The sequence below is a fragment of the Calypte anna genome, chromosome 6 (genome assembly GCF_003957555.1).
Source record: "Calypte anna isolate BGI_N300 chromosome 6, bCalAnn1_v1.p, whole genome shotgun sequence".
Taxonomy (NCBI): Eukaryota; Metazoa; Chordata; class Aves; order Apodiformes; family Trochilidae; genus Calypte; species Calypte anna.
The window spans coordinates 3,208,845-3,227,920 of NC_044252.1; the positions used below are offsets into that span (position 1 = coordinate 3,208,845).

A 19,076-nucleotide genomic window follows, 5' to 3' on the forward strand; every position below is an offset into this window, starting at 1 on the left:
TTTAGGTACAGGTGGCACCATGGTATTTTGGGGTGTGACAGATAAACTGGACAGAGACACACACACAGATCTTAGCTATGTAACAGTGTGGAGTTTGATTCATTAGGATGTTTCATCCAGTGAATGCTCACTTCTAAATGAAAGACACTGAAATGTCTCTCTGTATGGTAAAGTATAAGATATATTCTTCTCTACTCTTAGAGTAACACTGGTTTTCTAAGAAAAAAGTAATTCATTTGTACTTGCTGAAGTTCAACACAAATGTCAAAAATTCTCCTGTACACAGGAGAATTTCTGCTTTCTGTCACTGTGGTTATACTGTAAATCCAGTTCATGAATGAAAAAGGAGCACTGACTTCAGAGTAAAGGCTGAGCATGACCCAAAGCAGAATCTGGATGTAGATCATGATGTGTCACTAGCTGAAGCAGCATTGATTGGAAGAACTCACCAGAATCTTCTTCTGTTTCAGGGACTGTGGAATGGATTAAACATGGTCTAAATAATACTGAAAAACTGCTCAAATTGGTTTGGTACTTTGTAGGAGAGTGAAATATTTGAAACAATCCAATTTTACAGATACTGTATTAACAATTCTCGTTCCTGTCTTTAGGTAATAGCTAATCTACAAAATGTAACAACAAAGTAGTCACAGTCCAAGAAGTCACTCCAGAATAAAGCCTATTAGGTGTTAGTATAGTTATATTTGTACTGCAGCCAGTGGACAAACATTAAAGCTGAGATAGTTTAGCTTAAATGTTAGGTTATATAGTGGACATATTGTTTTCACAATAAATTCATCTGCTTTGTATTTGGTTGATTCACTGATATTTCTCTAGTGATAAAAGTACCATGGCATGTTTGGGTTGTGGTGGTCAGCAATTCTGCAAGATTACAAAGCTGAAGGTTTACTTGCACAATGGAAATCTGCCTTTCCTGGTGGCTGGGTCCTGTCTTTCTGTTCTAGTCCTCATTAACACAGCCTTTTCCCCTTTTCCTTTTTTTTTTTTTTTTTTTTTTTTAACTTTTTCCTTCTCATAACTGTGTCAGGTGTTGTTGTTGTTGTAGAGTTACTCAGTCACTGAGAACATCAAATGCTTGGGTGGATGGATACTGCAGCACAGATATGAAACATCATTTTTTTAATATTTTTTTTCTTTGTCTGATGGCTACAAAGCTTGTTGGCAACTTTGCAAAACTGCTGGCACAAAAGGCACCAATCAAAGGCCTTTTGTAAGTTAGCATAAGAAATACATTCATTACTTTTATTTTGGTTATTACTGTACTTTTATGTGTGGTGTCCCAGCAAAGAGGAAAAGATATTAAAAAAAAAGAAAAGAAAGCAGCAACAAAGAACAACTAAAAAGCAACAACTAAAATAAAATTTTCACTCTGGTGAAAATCAGTAAGACTAAGATGTTGTGAGATTATAGAGCTGAGACTAAAGCAGGTTTTAGCCTCACCTGAACTCATCAAAAGGAGATGCAGTGTGCCTTTTACTAAGGTCTGTGCTATCACCAAAGTGCTCAAGTCTGGAGATAAACCTCTGTACAGCTCAGGAAGAATCTGAACCAAATCAAACAAGACTGAGGCAAGGCCATCAGCACTTCTGAAGTGAGGAACCAACAAAAGCTGGTAGCTGAGAGTTGGTAATTTAGGATTTTGTTCATTATTCATGTACTCTGGACTAAAGCACTGGAATAGATGGCTAAAGGAGGGCTTGCCAAGCCTTCCTGAAACCAGGTGGCTAGTGGGGAGCAGGGTGGAATGGCCACATTTGCCACTTTTTAGCAAGTGCTGCCTGGGAACACTTTGTCTGCATGGCCTGGGGTTGGGGCAGTAGTGGCCACTGGGCTAGAGAGGTGCTGAGGATGCTGGACTGCTCCCTGGGTGTGGGCACTGAGCTGGAACAGAACTGGCAATAAAGGTGACCTGGATCTCTATATGGTAATAAAACAAAGGGTAACATCTCAGAAGAATGTTCCATGTACAAAAATATGACTTTCAACTTTGAAAATAAGTTCAGTTTATTAAGAGCTGGTGTCAATGCTGAACAAAATACACATCCTCCAGTAAAGAAACATTTTGGTGAAACTTTTTTTTTTCCTTTTTTTTTTTTTTTTTGATTTACTAAAATACAAGTTGGACCTTTTTTCTTTTTTTTTTGTAAATATACCATTTGTCTCCCTTAATTACACGTCCTTAAACTGTGACCATCATTCTCCAGTTAGCCAAAGGTTTGGTTTCTGTTAAAATTGTTAGGAGTCTGGCCACATTATGCCTTTTTTTTTTTTTTTTAAGGGAAAATACTCGACAATAAAAAAAAAAAAAAAGAAAAATATATTTTTTTCTAATAAATAAAAATAATTTAAAATGCTAGAGGCTATACATGACTAGGCTTGATTATGTTCATTTATAAATGAAATAGTTTCCAAAGTACGTGGAAGCAATATTAAAGAAGGCAGACAAACAAAGATCTGTCTACTTGATTTTCCCTTGCTTGCCCTTCTTAACTTCTCCATCTGTGGTTCAGCATGTAAGAGGAATAAATGTCACATCACCATTCATGAAGTTTGTCAGGCTTTAAAAAAATAGTTCTGGCCTCGAAGGAGTCAACATTCATCTTCAACTTCTCTGATTGGTGGTATCAAGCTGCTTGTCGATTTATATTGATTGATCTGATTGGCCATGTGAGTGCTCATGGGCTTGATCTGAATGTTTCTGGGATAGGCATTATCCGGCTCATCTGTAAACCATTTCTTTTCTGCTAAAGAGCAAAATGGGTAGAGACAGAATAAGGAGGGAAAATAAGAGTTTTAATTAGTGAAGCACAAGTACACATAAGCACAGAGAAAAAAAAAAAAAAAGAAGAAGAAAAAACTAAAAAAGGAGGGAGAGCAGTCAGTAAAGTTTACAGAGACAAAGCAATCAATAGGAAGTGACTTTGACTAATTACTAGCAGTACAGTGCATTGGATTAATACCTCTGAAAATACTTTTCATGAAAGGAGGATGACATGTTTGCAGAGCTGATAGTAGAAGCTAAAGAAAACTGTCAATATGCTTGTTTGCTTGTTGAATATGAGAGCTCTTCTTTTTTTTTTTTCATGACAGGTGAATACCCTCTGATTTATCCATTGAAAAAAAAAAAAAAGATAAATAAAAAGCTAAACTGGGAGAGCAGATGGGATAAGAAAATGCAGAAAAGAGTCCATCTATGGAGAAGCACCTCAAGAGTCAGAGGCTTCTCAGAACCACTTCATCCTGGCCCAGAAATCATGCAGGAGAAGGTAATGACAACTTTTCTGCTGTTGGGGATAGAACAAATGGGGCTTGCACTCATGCTGCCAGATGGCTCCATTCCTGCCCAGCGTGGCCACTACATTTGCTCTTTGGCAACCTGGCTCCTTGGGAAGTGGTATGGAATGGATTGGATGCTCTTGTAGGGGCTCAAGTTAATCCTGAATGCTTTGGTAGTGATACATGACAGCAAGGTAAAGGAAGTAAAAGAAGAAGAGGCTAGGGGGCAAGCTGTTCCTTTTGTGTCTTTGGGGAGTTCTGTTTCAGTGCTGATGGTAGGAATTTTATGTGACTGATTCAGGGTGGGCTTGGGAGCAATGTTAGAAGGAAATGGGGAGGCTGCAGCACAGCAGCCATTACTGAGCTGCTTATGATTGAAACCAAAATATTGCATTGCTCATACACAGATGTGGACAAAAACATCTTAAAAAAGGAAAAAAAAAAAGAATTTTCTTAAGAGAGCACTTTCTGCTGCCATTTCTGAATGACAGGTGAGCAACTTAGCTCTATTCAAACACTTGGAAACTCTTGGTCTCAGAGTGGCTTATGACCATTATGCCTCTGTGTTATCTTAAACATCTGTGAACTGGGGGGAACTCCATTCCCACCCTCATTCCCCAAATTCCAGAGGTGGATGTGGAGAACAGTGGGCACAAATGGTTCTGGGGATGGGATTCTGCAGCTGGGGCACCTCAGGGCTGCTGCTCCCACTGCTCATCCATACAGGGACCTCAAATGGCTTTAGTGTCTCACTTGCTTAACACAAACTTGTGCTCACCACTGAAATGCTGCTGCATGTAGGCTGGAATCGGGGCAGAAGTGCTCAGTCAAGTTAATAAAAAAAGAAATCCAAGCAAAGCAAAATCCACCTGGGAAACCCAAGGATTGAAGTGAAGGAGAATATAATAATAGGAACTTGAAGACCAAGAAGAATAAAGGACAAATAGCTGGTCGTAAATGCATACAAATAAGCAAGAGACTTCCAAGGTAGGACCTCTAAAGAAGTGGATTGCCTCCCAGCATTCCTGGGCTTCTCAGTCACTTTCCTGAATATAAAACTTAAATACTTGTATAGATTTTAGAGATCTCATGCAGCACCTCCCTGAGCAACAAACCTCAGCATCATGAGTCTTTTAGGTTTGGGTAAAGTGTACTGCATTGTTTTTCTTGCCATTTTCTAAACTGTAGTTCACTTCTTTTCAAAACACCCTGCTCATCTGGGATCAGAGTAAATAGTTCCCCCTTAAAGTTGCCCAAGTCTGAACAATGTTTAATCTCCCATCTCTCTTTCTCTCTTTCTCTTACCTATTATAATTAAGTTCCCTTTGATTTGAACAGATTGGACGATAGGAATTCATAATGTTACATCCTGCACACTGAAGCTAACTGATTAAGTGCTTTAAATTATTCTTCCTGACAGAATGATAAAGTTACAATCTGTTCAGAGATGATCTACAGCTTGCCAGGCTCCTACCGCTTCTTTCTACATTCATTTATCTTTTTGTCAAGCAGTTAAAAAAAAAAAAAAAAGCAAGCCTCAATTCCATGGATCTTTTAAAGTCATCAGAACATCTGAATTATTAATGAGACTTTAAGGGAATGGTTCCTGATGGGGGCTGGTTGAAGAAAGGTTGTAGAAGAAAAAAAAAAAGAAATAACAAACCAACAAACCCGACCTGGGAATGTGTACACATCAAAATAATTTCAGCTCCATTTAAAAAACCATTTAGTTCAAGTGTGACACATGAACCATTATGCATTTGTGGAAACCAATTTTGTGTGATCTACGATTAAACTAACCTTTCAGAGAGGTGTAAAGTGTGATGGTTATCATGTTTTAAAAGCCTTGCAAGATCATATAAACAATTTCAAACTAACAGTTTTCTAATGGTTTGTGTTTAAAATGATTTTGAGGCAAGTTAAGCACTGTGAACTTTTACCTCCACCTTCTTCTATAACATATGGTACACAAACTTCCCTTACAAACAACTTGGTGCAAGTTAAATCTGTCTCACAGCAAGAAATGGGAGAGCTGCATGAGGGATGAGGCTCAGGCATGAACTGCACTCTGTTTCCCAGCAGCCAGTGAAAAGCTCTTCCATTTCCCCTGATTTCCCTGGGATTTTCAATACAATGGAATTCTTTGTTAATCTTTAAGGATAAAACTCACATCCAGGGAGCTGATCTTTAAAAAGTCACGATTCAAGTCTCTTATTCCATTACCTGGCCAGTAATAAATAATAAATGCAGAAAGTAGCAGATTCTAATTTATTTTGCTGTTTATATTTCTTTTTTACTAGTGTAGAAACCTCAGGCCCATCTAGGAATTATCATCTCCAGCACCAAATGCTTGGACCCAGCTTTATACCTCCCCTTCTGCTGTTTAAACTCTCTTTGACCACATAATGGGGAAGCTTCTGTGCAACTTCTATACTTACCTTTGGAATGGAGCTTGAAAATTCTTACGTTTATCACTAAGTTGTGCTTCTCCCAGCTATTAAATGCCCTTCTTGAATCCCTTACACATTTTTCAATCAATCACAGTGTGACTTTAGTAGCTCTTCCAAAGTCTTAGCACAGATTTGTATAGATCTTAAACAAATGACCTACTCTTTCCAACAGACCAGTCCAGAAAAAGAATCTTTTTAAGTCTTTATGTATTGCTTTACTCAGCAACTTCTTTTTATTTATTTATTTTAATTCTCTGTTAGGGTCAGTCTGCTTCACTCCCATTTGCCATACACATATTGAGCTTTCTATATGCATTTCTACACTATAGAGAGAACAGGAAGAGTTTTCTATTTGTATTGGTTTGTTGGGGTTTTGTTGTTTTTGTTTTAAGAACTGTTCAAGAGAGTCCTTGATCTTCCCACATTATCTGATGGGGGTTTTTTTTTTGACAGTGTCACCTGAGAAATATTGGAATAGCTAAATAGCTTCTACCCAAACACCTGCATTTGCAATGGGCAATCCCAGTGCATCCATCAAGGTTCTAAAGGCTCCATGCTTTTTTGTTACAAATTAAAAAACTAACATCTTGTGTAAAACTCTTCCCTGCAGCATAAAAAGATAAAGAATTAAACTATCAAAATACAGATTTCTTCCAAGTTGTGTAAGACTAGTGAGTTTCTCCAACAGATTTATTGCTCTGGTGCTTTAAAATTTCTCCCATTAAATCTGGACTTAGTCATTGTATTTAAATAAATTTCAGTGTGAAACACCCTGCCTTCAGAATAGAGGCAAACCAAGTATTAGCTAAACATGATGTAAAGATTTACTGACTCTATATTCTCACCATCATCCCAGGTTACTTTACCATTGTGTTATACATACATTTCTGGTTTATTTTGGGTTTTTTTTTTGTGATGTGCAGTTTCAAATGAGCCTGTGTGTGTCTCTCCATTCCATACAGGCAGCTTGTTTATTGCTATGCTGAAAATTCTCCCATGGAATTGCTTCCTCTATAAGGAAAAAGTAATGAGAGCTTCTTCACCCCCCTGCTCAGCAATTCTTGGTTGGCAAATGAATATTTTGCATGTTGCTGGCATTAACCAATTTGCAGGGAAAGAGAAGAAACTGTCCTTACTTTCTCTGAAGGCCTTTATTTTGCTGCAAGGCAGATAAAGTTTTGGGACAAAAAATGCAGTTCTGGACTTGCTCTTTTTGTTTTATTTTTTTTTTTTTTTTAATTTTTTTAAACTAGCAAACTTGTTACTTTAGACAATGGCAGTTTCACTGGAAAATGCCTGACTGACAGTTTAAGGCAGTGGGAATGGATCCCAAATCCTGCAGGCTTGGGAGCTGTAATTTTGCTTCAATAGTGAGAGCACCCAACCCAGTGAGCACCTGGTTCCCATTGCCAAAACCTTGCTGGGATGTGTGTCATGTGTCAGAACCTTCATTTAAAGCTCTAAAATGTCATCTCCTGACACTGGTGCTGCTTTTCCACTTTCAAAACCTCACCAGTGTAATTTCTGAACAAAAGGAGATTTCCTGTTGCCTTTCAATATAGAATTTTTTGACAACATAACATGGTTGCTTTAAAGACCAACCTCCCAATTCCATTACTATATCCAGACCAGAAAACTATATCATTATATCATGATATATATCATGATAAACTATATCATATATCATTACTATATCCAGATCAGAAAACCTTCATCACTGTAACAAACTATTTGATCACTATGCCTGTGGTTAGCAGTGGGGTAGAACTGCACAGGGTAGAACTAAAAGCCTAAACTTTAAGATTTCCTATTTCAGGACAGAAGACAGAGAAAAATGAGACTTTAAGACAATGTGAAGCATTCAGCTTTGCATCCCTATTAAGTATTCCTCTTCTGTTGCTCACAAAGTAGACAAGTTGCTTCTCTAATTTTCACTGTTGATATTTTGTTCTCTTTGAGCTCCACAGTTATACAAATACTATATTGGTTTTTTCTGGATGAAATAATTTTGTAGCACGTCACAAGTAGCTTCATATTAACCCCCTTCCTTCCTCTACTAAATGGAAAACAGATGATAAAACATTAATGGAAAAGCATTTTGGTGTTAAAGCCATTACCATCCTTCCAAAATGCATAACTGCTCTTGACTACCTTCAGTCAATATTGCCAACAAATAAAGTTGCTCATGAACATACATGGGAGACAGGGGAGGAGGGAGGGCAAAGGAGGGAAGGAGTTGGAATGAGGAATGTGAAATTAATGTCTGCACCAGGGTAGGCATCTTCACTGAGCAGGAACCTGGGTGATTACAAAAGGACACGTGCAATTAGAAAGGCAAGCAGATGAGAGGATTAAAAAAAAAAGAAAAAAAAAAATTAAAACAGGGTTGAGCAACAGCAGCAGCAGCAGCAGCCAGTTTTACTTCTGTTTGGAGGAAAAAAAAAGGCAAAAGAAAACCAACAAAACAACCAAACAAACAAACCAATAGCTGAATAAAGTTTGTAACTATTTTTTTGTTTAATTTCACAAGTTTTCACAAGGACAAAGTTATAGAAGGAAACCCACAGCAGTTGCTAGGTCATGCAGAACCATTAATTATCATACCTTGGCCCATTCTATTCATCCTTGTTGCACTTTAGAAAAAGAAGTAAGCTATGTAAGTTTTACAATGCTTTTAAACTGTCATATTTCCTTTTGAGCACTTTAACTGGCACATCCTTGTAGTAATAAATATTCTCAGGGCAAACCAGAGTAACTTGCTTTGCAAAAAAAAAAAGGAATACAGGAATTTGTCTTTATGCTGAAGAGCAACTGTAACACACTCATTGATAGGGGAGCATCCATAATTTGCAACATGTTTTGCTGCTAGGACTTAGAGCTGCAGCTGGATGCACCCAGGCACATGGGATGTATCCCAATCGGAATGCTTCACACCACCACTTCCATGGTTCCAGGTTTTGTCAGTAAAAGTGCTTGGCTTCATTGTCAATTCACACAGCAAGCAAATCTTTAGAATTATCATGCTTGGGGAAGGGGAAGGTAGGGTAAAAAACAAACAAAAAAAACCAAAAAACCAACACTAACCATAAAAGCACCTTGTCTGGTTGGCAGTTCCTGTGCTTATCACTCCCACATCCAAATAGGTCTTTTCTCTCTGCATGCTTTAGAGCTGGGCAGGCAGGGAAGGTGCTGTGTGTTGCTGGCCTCTCTACCCTGGGAAACTCTTCCTAGCTCTACATTTCACCAGGTTGGCATTTGAACTTTAATAAAAAACACCCACGAAACTAAAAAAAAAAAAAAAAAAAAAAAAAAAAAAAAAAAAAAAAAACCCAACCAAAAAAACCCCCAGATCCCAAGCTGTCCAGGCTAAGTTCCTTTCCACTATTTTATTTATTTCCCTGTCACAATTTTTTCTGTTTGGCTAAGTGTCTCCTGCAAGAACCAAACTCTGGCAGGTGCCTAGAACATGATTTCACCCCAGCTGGTTCTGAGCACTGGCTGGGGCACTGCACCTCTTTAATTCTCACCTGAAAGGCACTCAGTTCTCTTGCTCTGTATCCCTGCCTTTGGCAGGAACTTGTTGAAAAGACCCAGCTAGAATATGGAGCAGGATTTCTGGAGGATCTTCACATTTTAGGACTCTTTTTTGGAAGATTTATACCACTGCTCAAACTTGGAAAAACTACCATCTGGGAAAGGAACAAAGTCTCTGGAGAACTGATACTTAAGCATAGAAAAATGCTTGCTCTTTTCTGAACATTATTTATTCTGTACAAAAGGTGACTAATTCACCTTTTAAAGACGTAAAAGTCCCAGGAAGGCAGTTTTTAATGACTTACATCTAATATTTATGATACATATGGCTTTTTATCCCAAATGTCAAAAGTGAAAGAAAATATAGCTATTCGTGTGGCAGTATAAATAGACAGAATAATAATTTAATATGCAATTAGACCCTTTCTAAACTTAAATTAAACCATTGGAGTTTTACAACTCCATGCCTAGATGATTTCAGTATTAAAGGGAAAAGACACTATTTCCAAAAGTCTACTATTTTAGAGAAAGTCCTCAAACAAACAAGCAGAAAAGTCCCTGATGTTGCTTTGGTATAAAGCAAGTGTGTAGCAATAATCTATACAAAGAGTGTAAGCCCTACACAATATAAGCTTTGAGAATGAAAAATCAGTAGGGATTTTTTTTTAATTTTTTTTTTCCAATGGGTTTCTTTTAGAAGCTTCAACTAAATGTAGCAACTCCTCTAAATAATGAATATGTATATATATAAAAAAGCACCTACTGTGACATACATCAACATTTCTGCACTAAATTGCTTTTTTTTTGTGTGTGTGTGTAACTGACATCAAGTGTTCATGTTAAATATACTCTGTTTTCTGATACATAGAGTAATTGCAGGGAGTTATTTATGTTTTCAGTGTGCCTATAGGTTTAGAATTCTTTTTTTTTTTTCTCCCCTAGCATCATAAATAACTTTTGGTCCGTCTGCTTTGTTGCTGTTGTGCTTAAGGGTTTTATGGTGGTGAAATAAAAAAAATGACAATCACATGCACACTGTCATACATATGCAAAAATATGTGTACAAAAAAGAGGGAGAACTCCATGGGAAAACAGGGAACATTACTGCTGGAAACATTAACCAGGGAGAATGGGTGGTGAAGGCAAGTTTCACACACAGTGGGAGCAGGTACACAAATCAAAGTCTATCTTCCTGCACGTACTTCTGTTTTTCCCGGGAATCCCTGCTCTTGGTGCGGTTGGGTCGGTTTGCTGTGGATGGGATGGAGTGAACTGAGGAGCTCTTCTTGCTGGAGGAGTAGGAGGAGTGGGAGGAATGAGAAAGACTGGCCCGGGACTGGCCAGCGTTGTGGTCAAATTGCATCAAACAGAAGATCAAGTCTGTCGGCACAAGCTCAAACTCGTAGGGTGGGTTTGTGATAACATAACTGGAGAGGAATAAAAGGAAGACAGAGAAAGCAGGTTCAGAGCTGGGCTAAAAGTTTCTTCTAGAGTTGCTATGAACATTTCCATAGATTTTTTTTTTATTAGTTTTTTTGCATTTCTGTTTGTTTCAGTGTGTTCCTAATAACACCCATGATGATTTAGGACCTTCTGATGTCAGATATCACTTTTGGTAAGGTTTCTGTTGAGTAGGACAGCCAAAAACCTGTAGGATGTTCTTCAAGGGAACCACATCATCTTTCAGAGAGGTCAGGGGTGCAAAGCACTCTCTAACTGCACTGTAATGCAGTCACTAAAAAGAGCTTCACATGTGACAAAATCCAGTAACATACCCACCAGCAATGATTTTAAAAGAATGACTGAAGAGCAGGGAAAGAAAGATTTTAGGTGCATTTATAGTTAAATGCATATTTAGTATGTATTTATTACAGATTTAAATATTGTAAATAGAGCAAGGAATATAATTATTTGGATTATGACTGTACATAAGGAAAATATATCAGTAACTTTGCAGTGAGCTTAACTTTGCTTATTCATTCCACATGTACATTCCCAGCCCCAAAGAGAGTTTCTAGAGAGAAAGCTGCACGTGGAGGAATCCAAGATGGGTAAGGGTACAACCCAGGCCTGAAACAAAACCAGAGATTTCAAAAATCCCCACTTTGAACAACTTCCCTTTCATGGTAGGAAGGGCTTATAAATCCTGCTGCTAATTTTTTTTTAATGCATGGGGAAAAAACACCCCAAACATTTGTGCAAGGCAATAGGCATTTTTTTTTTCCTGAGCAAGAAATGAGTAAAAATTGATCATGCTCACAATTTCTTTAAAAATTATTCAGCGTGCATAAGAAATCTTATTAATACCTCAGGGACAGAAGTAGTTGATTAATCCATCAAATAATCCCAAGCATAGCAAGTACAGTGCAAATCTAAGCTGAAAATCATCACTTTTGCACTCAAGTTGTCTAAATCCTTAGTGAAGCAACTGCTTTGAAGGGCTGCGGGGTTGTTCACTGCCACGTCCATCCCATAATGATGCTTTTTGTAGGGAATGAAGCAGTAAGTGATGCTAGATCTGTGATGGGTCTGGTAAGGGTCTGTGTGTGCACTGCTGGTAGGCACTTAATTAAGACACATTTCAAGTAAGCTGCTAAATGGCCTCCAGTTTACAGAGATGGAAATGTGTCTGCTCTATTTAAAGGCCTGAGGTCAGCCTTGATGCTACTGGAGTAAAAAAAGCAGTCTAGCAAGAGAAGGGTTTCCATTTACTGGAAGAAATTCTGATTAGATACAGATGGTATCAATGGGAAGCTCATAGGAGTATTTTTTGAGCATTCAGAAAAAAAGGATGGTTTAGCTACCCTTATCTAAATCGTTACCCAGTGACTTAAAGCTGATTGATACTAACAAACTGAAGTCCTTCCCTTGTATGCAAGAAGTGGATCACTGTAAATCCAGCAGGATGAGGACACATTCCAAAAAGTTTCTTTAAAATGTGATTAAAATTAGCTGAAAACTTAGGACATCCAGCCTATGAGTTAAACTCAGCTTAAGAACCATCACGAAATCCTCAAAGACTTTTTTTTAAAAATAACTTAGCCACAAAAACTAAATGAAGAAAGCTCTATTTTTTGAGCTTTATTACACACCCTGGGATCTTCATCACTTGGAAGGCTGAGGAAGAGTGAGGCTGGGATGCTGTGAGAGCTGGACTTACCGTTTAGTGCACTGGCTGGGGGTACTGAGGTGTGCATCCCGTAATCGATAAATCCCAAAGCACAGCATGTTGTATGTTTTCAGGGCTTTACAAAACAGATCTCCATAACAACCTCCGTCCTGGGGGAGAGCAAGGGGGTGGGGAGGGAAAAAGAGAACAGCATGATTTTATTTTTTTTTTCCTTTCTTTTCTGTGTTAAACAATGTCAGGGAAGTGGATTTTTCTGTACAAAAAGGACAATGTGTAGACAGCACGTGGTTTGTCACCAAGGAGAATCTTTTACCCACAGAAATGAAAAATGTCAGTGTTTCGTTTCAGATAGGTAATTACATAAAGTCATTACTTTGGAGAGCCTTAGTCCATGGTAAATTTGGTAAATTGGGAAGAGTCAGTGATTGACTTGAATCTGGAAATACAGATTTTGCTGCCAATCATGCGTATTTTACAAATGATGTTACCTGTGTTACTAAAATTGGTAGTGTTTTTGACCCTTTTTGGCAGCAGCCTTACTGCCATCTAGGCAAATAAATTCACTGGGGAGCAAAACAGAATTGAAAGTTCTGAGGGGTCAAAAAAGGATAACAAAATATCTGCCACTTTAAAATAATGTAGTTTGCCATTTTTTAATAAATAACACAAAAGGTTTTGTCTTACAAAAAACGTTTAGATTTGATAATTTGTCTATCTAAAATATTGCTTGTTAAGTACTGATGAGAGGAAATGTATTCTGGTTTTCACTGCTTTTGTGCACTCAAGGCTCTGGAAATACTGAAGATTTGGTGTTGCTTGTTTTATTTGTTTTATATCATGCTGCATGCCCAAGTGTTCTGATGAGCTCTGAGTCCCAGCTCTGAATGGACTTTTACAGGAACTGAAAGGCTGTTTGCTTCTATCTGTGTGCTCACATCACTCATAATCCTTAAACTGAGATTCCCTGTCATTTCTGTGAAGAATGTCACTCCCTTCTTTTTGAACAGAGCTGGTGATCACGCAGTTAATTTAAGAAATATCAAATCCTATGTCATCATCAAAGCAAAGTGGGTACTTTGGGATTCACCTCGATAATATTCTCAGATTAGGAAATGTTTCTATATCAAAATGCACTGTTGTTTGTTTTTTTTGTTTTTTTTTTTAAAGGTGGTTTATCTAGTTTTGATTATGCCTTTTTTTTTGTTTCCCTCTTAGGATACTGGAATAAAAAATGTCAGAAAATCAGGGTTCTGACAGAATTTTAGTGGAAACAGTGGAAAACCTTACAGCTTCATTTTCAAGCTACTAAGCATATTTTAACCACAAACTGGAAGCTCTGTGGAAGGACTGAATAAACCTCTCAGGAACCCAAGGCAGGTACAGATATTGTTCAGGTTTGCAGTGGATTATTGTTACAGTGCTTACATCATCCAAGTCAGCTCATCCATCTCTTTAGCTGACAACAAAGAAGAGACAGAGGTTTGGTTTTTTTCTTATGAGATATCCAAGCAAGGAGTATAAGAAGTCTTACAGCTTCTTAAAAAGGGTAAGAGCACAGTGTTATACATCGTCAGATGATCCAAAAGTTCTGTTAAACTAAATAATAGACATTGTGGGCTAATTAAGATAGATTCAGTCCAAGAGAAAACCAAGAGGTTGAAAACCTCCATTTCCCTTGTGATCTTACCCCTAGGTCTGCAAAGGGCCCATCATACAAAGCCAGCTGAGCAACTCGACACCTGTCCCTGTTTGCAAGTGTCTGGGGGGTGCTGTAACCTCCTCTCAGTGCATTTTCCTCAGCAATCAGTGCTTCCAGCTCTGGGGTGGCTCCTCCTGTTACCAATGTCCGTATCAGTGTGAGGATATTGTCATTGAAGTATGTCTGCAGAGATAAAAGAAAGCTCTTTAAGCAAACACCATTAAAGTCACAACTGAAGACATCCAAATTACAACTTTTCTGGGTTTCTGCTGTTTAAAGTTCTTGGCTGTCTCTTCAAATAATTTTATATAGAAAGTGAAAAGACAGCAGTCTCCAATTACTCTATTTTCTTCTATCCCATTAGGCACCTATACTAGATCCTTCCTTTTAAACACCAATTCAGGCTGATTTTTATTAGAGTACAAAAATTTGAATGATTTATGTTTCCTATAATTGGTGTTAGTAGTGATGCAATGACTGCTTTCCTTCTCATTGCCTTCATGTCTAATAATGGGCTTTAGGACATGTAATTGTAAAATTCAGACCACATTTAAGGCTTACACAGGCTAGATTGCCTTTTTACTCTTGTCACCAAGTCGTTGGGGAGCTGCCTTTGTGCTGCAAATGTCATTACTTATTACTGTGGCTGGACTCTAGCAGTCTACCCAATGTATTGTACTAAACATCTTATTATGAGACTTGACAGTGTTCAGACATAAGCATGTATCAATTAAACATCTTGAGTTCGTTCCAGATAAATGTATGATGAGTTGGGGATCCTGGTGGTCCTTTTAAAAAACTCTAGGGTATAGGGTAAGTGTGGTTTATTAGGGAAGATTTACTCCACACTGACATTTTGCCAGCATCTGTAGCATCGCTGGTCTGTCAGGCAAACAATGGGTACTTTAAATATTAATTTAATGCCAGATGAATGACTTTGGAGTTCACTTAAAAGTATTCTGGTGCAGTTAAGAGATACTCAGTTAAATATCTGCAATGTACTGGGCAAAAGATAATGCTGAACAAAAAAAAAAAAAAAAAAAAAAAAAAGGAGACCCAGCACTTAGAATGTCACTCATGTTTGTGTTTTCAGAAGCTTTGTAAGTGTGAGGGACATGAAAGAATAAAATAAGCTCTCTGTAGGATCACAGGATGGATGTGACTGAGGTGGTGGATTCCATTACTAGATTTGTGATTTTGTTGGACTTAGGACTTTGAACAAATGTCTGTAATCCAAGCAAGTAAAAATGAATACTGAATTCTCAGACAGTGCTTGTTGTCTAAGAAGAATACTTTGAAAATAACTCTCTCAATGAAATTCATTGCTCTAGCTGTAGAGTGCAATTGTATTTAATACATGGGTAAACTGAGGAATAGGTGGAAATGTTTTATCCTGAAATCAGAAAGCAGAACTGGCTTCCTATCTGTCTTACTTTGATATTCTTTCTTTGTATAATGAAACTTCAGCTTTATTATTCACTTGAGATGACAGATAAAACAGGGGAAAATTAATTCTACACAGCAACGTGTTTGCAATGTTCCACTGAAGTTTCCTAACTTTCAGCTCCTCTGCTTGTTTACAGAGGCACATATGCCAGTCACCTGTTGACTACATTAAAATAAGAGAAACATCATTTTATTGCTATACAGGCCTTAAAGCAAATATTTGCATCTCATTGACTCCAATTATTTTAAATTGGGCTGGGTGAGGTACTCCATATTCTAAATACAAAGTGTTTGGGAAGGAGCTGTCTGAGAACAGCAGGGGCTCAGGAAGATTCAGTCTGAAACAAGAGCTCATCTCCCTCAGCTCTCACACATGTGGATGCACTGGGTAACAATTCCAGTGCAATACTCAAACCTTTCTTAACATACAGAAAAATCAATGTGAGCCCTCCCAGGAATGTGAGTCTGGAGTGATTACACAATGTTCAATAGGAATTACCATGGTGAGAGAGAGAAGACATTCAGGCATGATTGTTTATTCTTCAATTACTTCTTCCTTAATGTCCCTGAGGTGAGAATCAGTTGCCCTCTTTGGCAGCTCTTCCCACTCTGCTATGCTTTTCCAGCACAGAAGTGCTCAGAATAAAATAAAAAAAACCCCAAAAAGCAAAGCCACAGCATTCAGTTTAGTCTTCCCTTACCCTTTGTCAGTGTGGTGCTATGAACCACTCAGAACTGACTACTTGACACCAGTTTCATGGGTGCAAAGCCAAATTCTGGCAGCTCTGGAGGGCCAAGGCACTGCAATTCTAGGAGCTGGCAAAGCTCTTTTATTAAAAAAGGTGCAGATTCTATACAGTGCTATACAGCACTTGAAGCACACAGCTTCACAAAAGCCTGTAATTTTCTGCAATAGCATCTGTCCTCATGTCTGCCCCCCTCTTTTATTCCCTACTTTTGATTCCTTTTTCTTCTCTAACTGGTGATATTTATTTTTATTCAAAAAATGCTTTCCTCAGTTTTACATCTATAAATTGAGACAGAAGAACCTGAGACAAAAGCAGAGCAAATCTTTATTGGTAGATTTTTCAAGTCTGGTTTGCAATGAAGCCAACTACAGTGAGAAGTGTTCACCTGCTCTGAGACTGATGGATGTTGGTTTATGTGAAATTGCCTGGTTTTATAGACTGCTGACTTGCAGTGATTGGTAATACAGGCAAAAGTTCTGCAATTGTACAACTAATTTTATTACTCTTTAGGAGGTATCATTAGGCCAGCCTTCACTGGCTTCCAACTCTTTCTCTCTCTCTTTATTCTGTAATTCAAATTACAGCAACCAGAGCCAGAATCTAAGATTTAAACACCTATACTCTTAGCTCATGTGAATTTTTTACTGTGCAAGTGCACAATTACCCCTTGCTGTAAATTTAGTTGTAGCTCACTAGAGCATAATCTACTAAAAACATTATACAGTGGCCAAATCACTCATTTTACTGTAGGTCTCATATTTAAACCCAGAAATGAAAGCAGTAGTGAAATAACACATCAAATCAGGCAATTGCCATAAATTCATTAGTACAAATAAAACAAAATATCCCCTCACAAAATATCCAGATTAAGACATAGTGGGCCCGATCCTGACTTCTGCCTTGTGCCAGCCAGGGGTAACTCAGGGAGCCACACACTGCTCTGAAACTGATTCCAAGGAGAGAAGAATCAGGGCTGTTGTTGATGGAGCAGAATGCTGCCACTAGAGAAAGGCCTCCCACTGCTAGACAAATGGTAAGGCAAAGCCAAGACACTTATTAGCAAAGGAGGCAAAATTTATCAAGGAACAATGGCTTAATTTGGGATTCACACCATGATTGAGGCAGCTGTCACCATTTAATCAGATGGATGAGTGCAGCCAAACGATGCTTTTTTGGGGGGGTTTTGTTATCAATGAGTGATAAGAGTTCAGCTTTCAGGACAGACTGCTCTGGCACTGCAACTGGTCAGAAAATATAAGCAAGAAAGGAGGGGGGGCAGAAAGGACACTGTAACTTGTCACCTTCTGCTAAACAGGGCTGTTCCTTCCTGTACTAAAATATGTTACAGTCCTCAGGAAAATCCTGCCTGTCGATTGGCAGGAAAATCAGACTTCTCTCAGTTTGGAACTGGGAGACCTTGAAAAGCTGAAGTAGCTGATATCCATTTCCTTTGGAATAATCATACACTGAAATTAATTTGAGAGTGAGCTCCTACTTGCTCTGTGGGAGGGTACGTGGCCTGGATATGCCAGTACTTATAAGAAACCCATCTACAGAATGGCTTTGGAAAGGTGCTGCTGCTGCACTTAAAGTTAAAGTGATGGTAGCAAAGTCCTCTTGTTGGCTGGAAAATCATTAACACAGAAATACTCAGCTGCTGCTGCCATTAATTGAATCCCACACTGGACACCTCAATGACATCACTGGAAGCTGCATCCAGAATGATAATAGGAAAGAGGTGTAGTCCCAAACACAAGGAAAAAAAAGGAACTGCATCATAGATACCAGAACTGGGTAAATAGCAAGGAAATTTGGACATCTCTGAGCTAGCAGTGCCACCTAGCCTATACTCTGGGATTGTAGTGCAGTTCTTCCAGAGGTTTCAGGGATGCTTCCCTCTTTGTTCAATCATTTTAAAAAGTATAATTACCCGAGTGCTTCTGTTTTGCAGTTAATGCTGTCAAGCCTTTTAAACTAATTGGTCTTTTGCAGAAAATTTAACTGAAAATTAGCACATCTTTTGATAACATTGCTTTACCTTTAATAGCACTTCGCCTTGCATTTATAATTACTTTTCAATTGTCATTTACCAAGTCATATCTGCCATTTTTTGGCTTTGCTAGTGGTTTTTTTATTGATTTCTTTTAGAAGACTGCTTCTCCACTGCATACAGCTTTTAATATGGCTTTCAAACAAATATTTTAACATGTTTTTCTTTTTCAGATTGGGGAATTCTGATAAATGAATGATGTATATCCAAACCTGGGAACGACTGAGCTAACATCAGTTACTTATATCAGTAACAAAAAGGCCTTTGAGGCAGCATCAACAGTAGAAAAGAAACAACAGTTTTTGAAAATCTGATGATTCTCAAAACAGTATCCAAGCTCGAAAGAGATTTGGGACACTTTTAAGGTAAGAAATGTTGTTTGCTAATTCCCTGAACAGATATGCACCAAAAAGCAGTCTTATGTTTCAAAAAGTCCATATCACAACTTAGAACAACTGCTTTTTTTTAATAAATGAGACTGTGAGGATGCCAGAACTCTTGAGTAAGGGGTATACTGAGAAGTTATTTTAAACTGTTTGAACTATTGTCTCCTATCCTGCACTTTTGTTTATATGAAGAAGTGTTACAGAACAAAAATGAAGACCTAAAGTTCTAGCAAAAGGAAATAAATTCTAGGATATCAAATGCTAAACTTGTATAGTCTGGTTCTGGAGATCTTTGCCCCTAATGGCACAACTATGACACTGTCATCTTCTAAGAA

The 19,076-nt window shown here is 38.0% G+C and overlaps 1 protein-coding gene across 4 annotated transcripts in view; it reads right to left on the reverse strand.

The window, feature by feature from the left end:
* Positions 1-1,996: 1,996 nt before the first annotated feature.
* The window catches only part of KCNMA1 (potassium calcium-activated channel subfamily M alpha 1), a 378,417-nt gene continuing 361,337 nt past the window's right edge, over positions 1,997-19,076 (reverse strand). The window contains exons 25-29 of one of the 4 annotated variants that reach the window (XM_030452778.1): positions 14,099-14,293; positions 12,442-12,560; positions 10,484-10,708; positions 8,352-8,380; positions 1,997-2,762 (exon numbers count right to left, since the gene is read on the reverse strand). In XM_030452778.1, coding sequence (XP_030308638.1) covers positions 2,611-2,762; positions 8,352-8,380; positions 10,484-10,708; positions 12,442-12,560; positions 14,099-14,293 — 720 coding nt within the window. In that variant the 3' untranslated portion in view covers positions 1,997-2,610. Of the gene's footprint in view, positions 2,766-8,351; positions 8,381-9,961; positions 10,709-12,441; positions 12,561-14,098; positions 14,294-19,076 lie in introns of those variants that run through there. The other 3 variants (XM_030452777.1, XM_030452776.1, XM_030452775.1) reach the window with 3 other exon arrangements.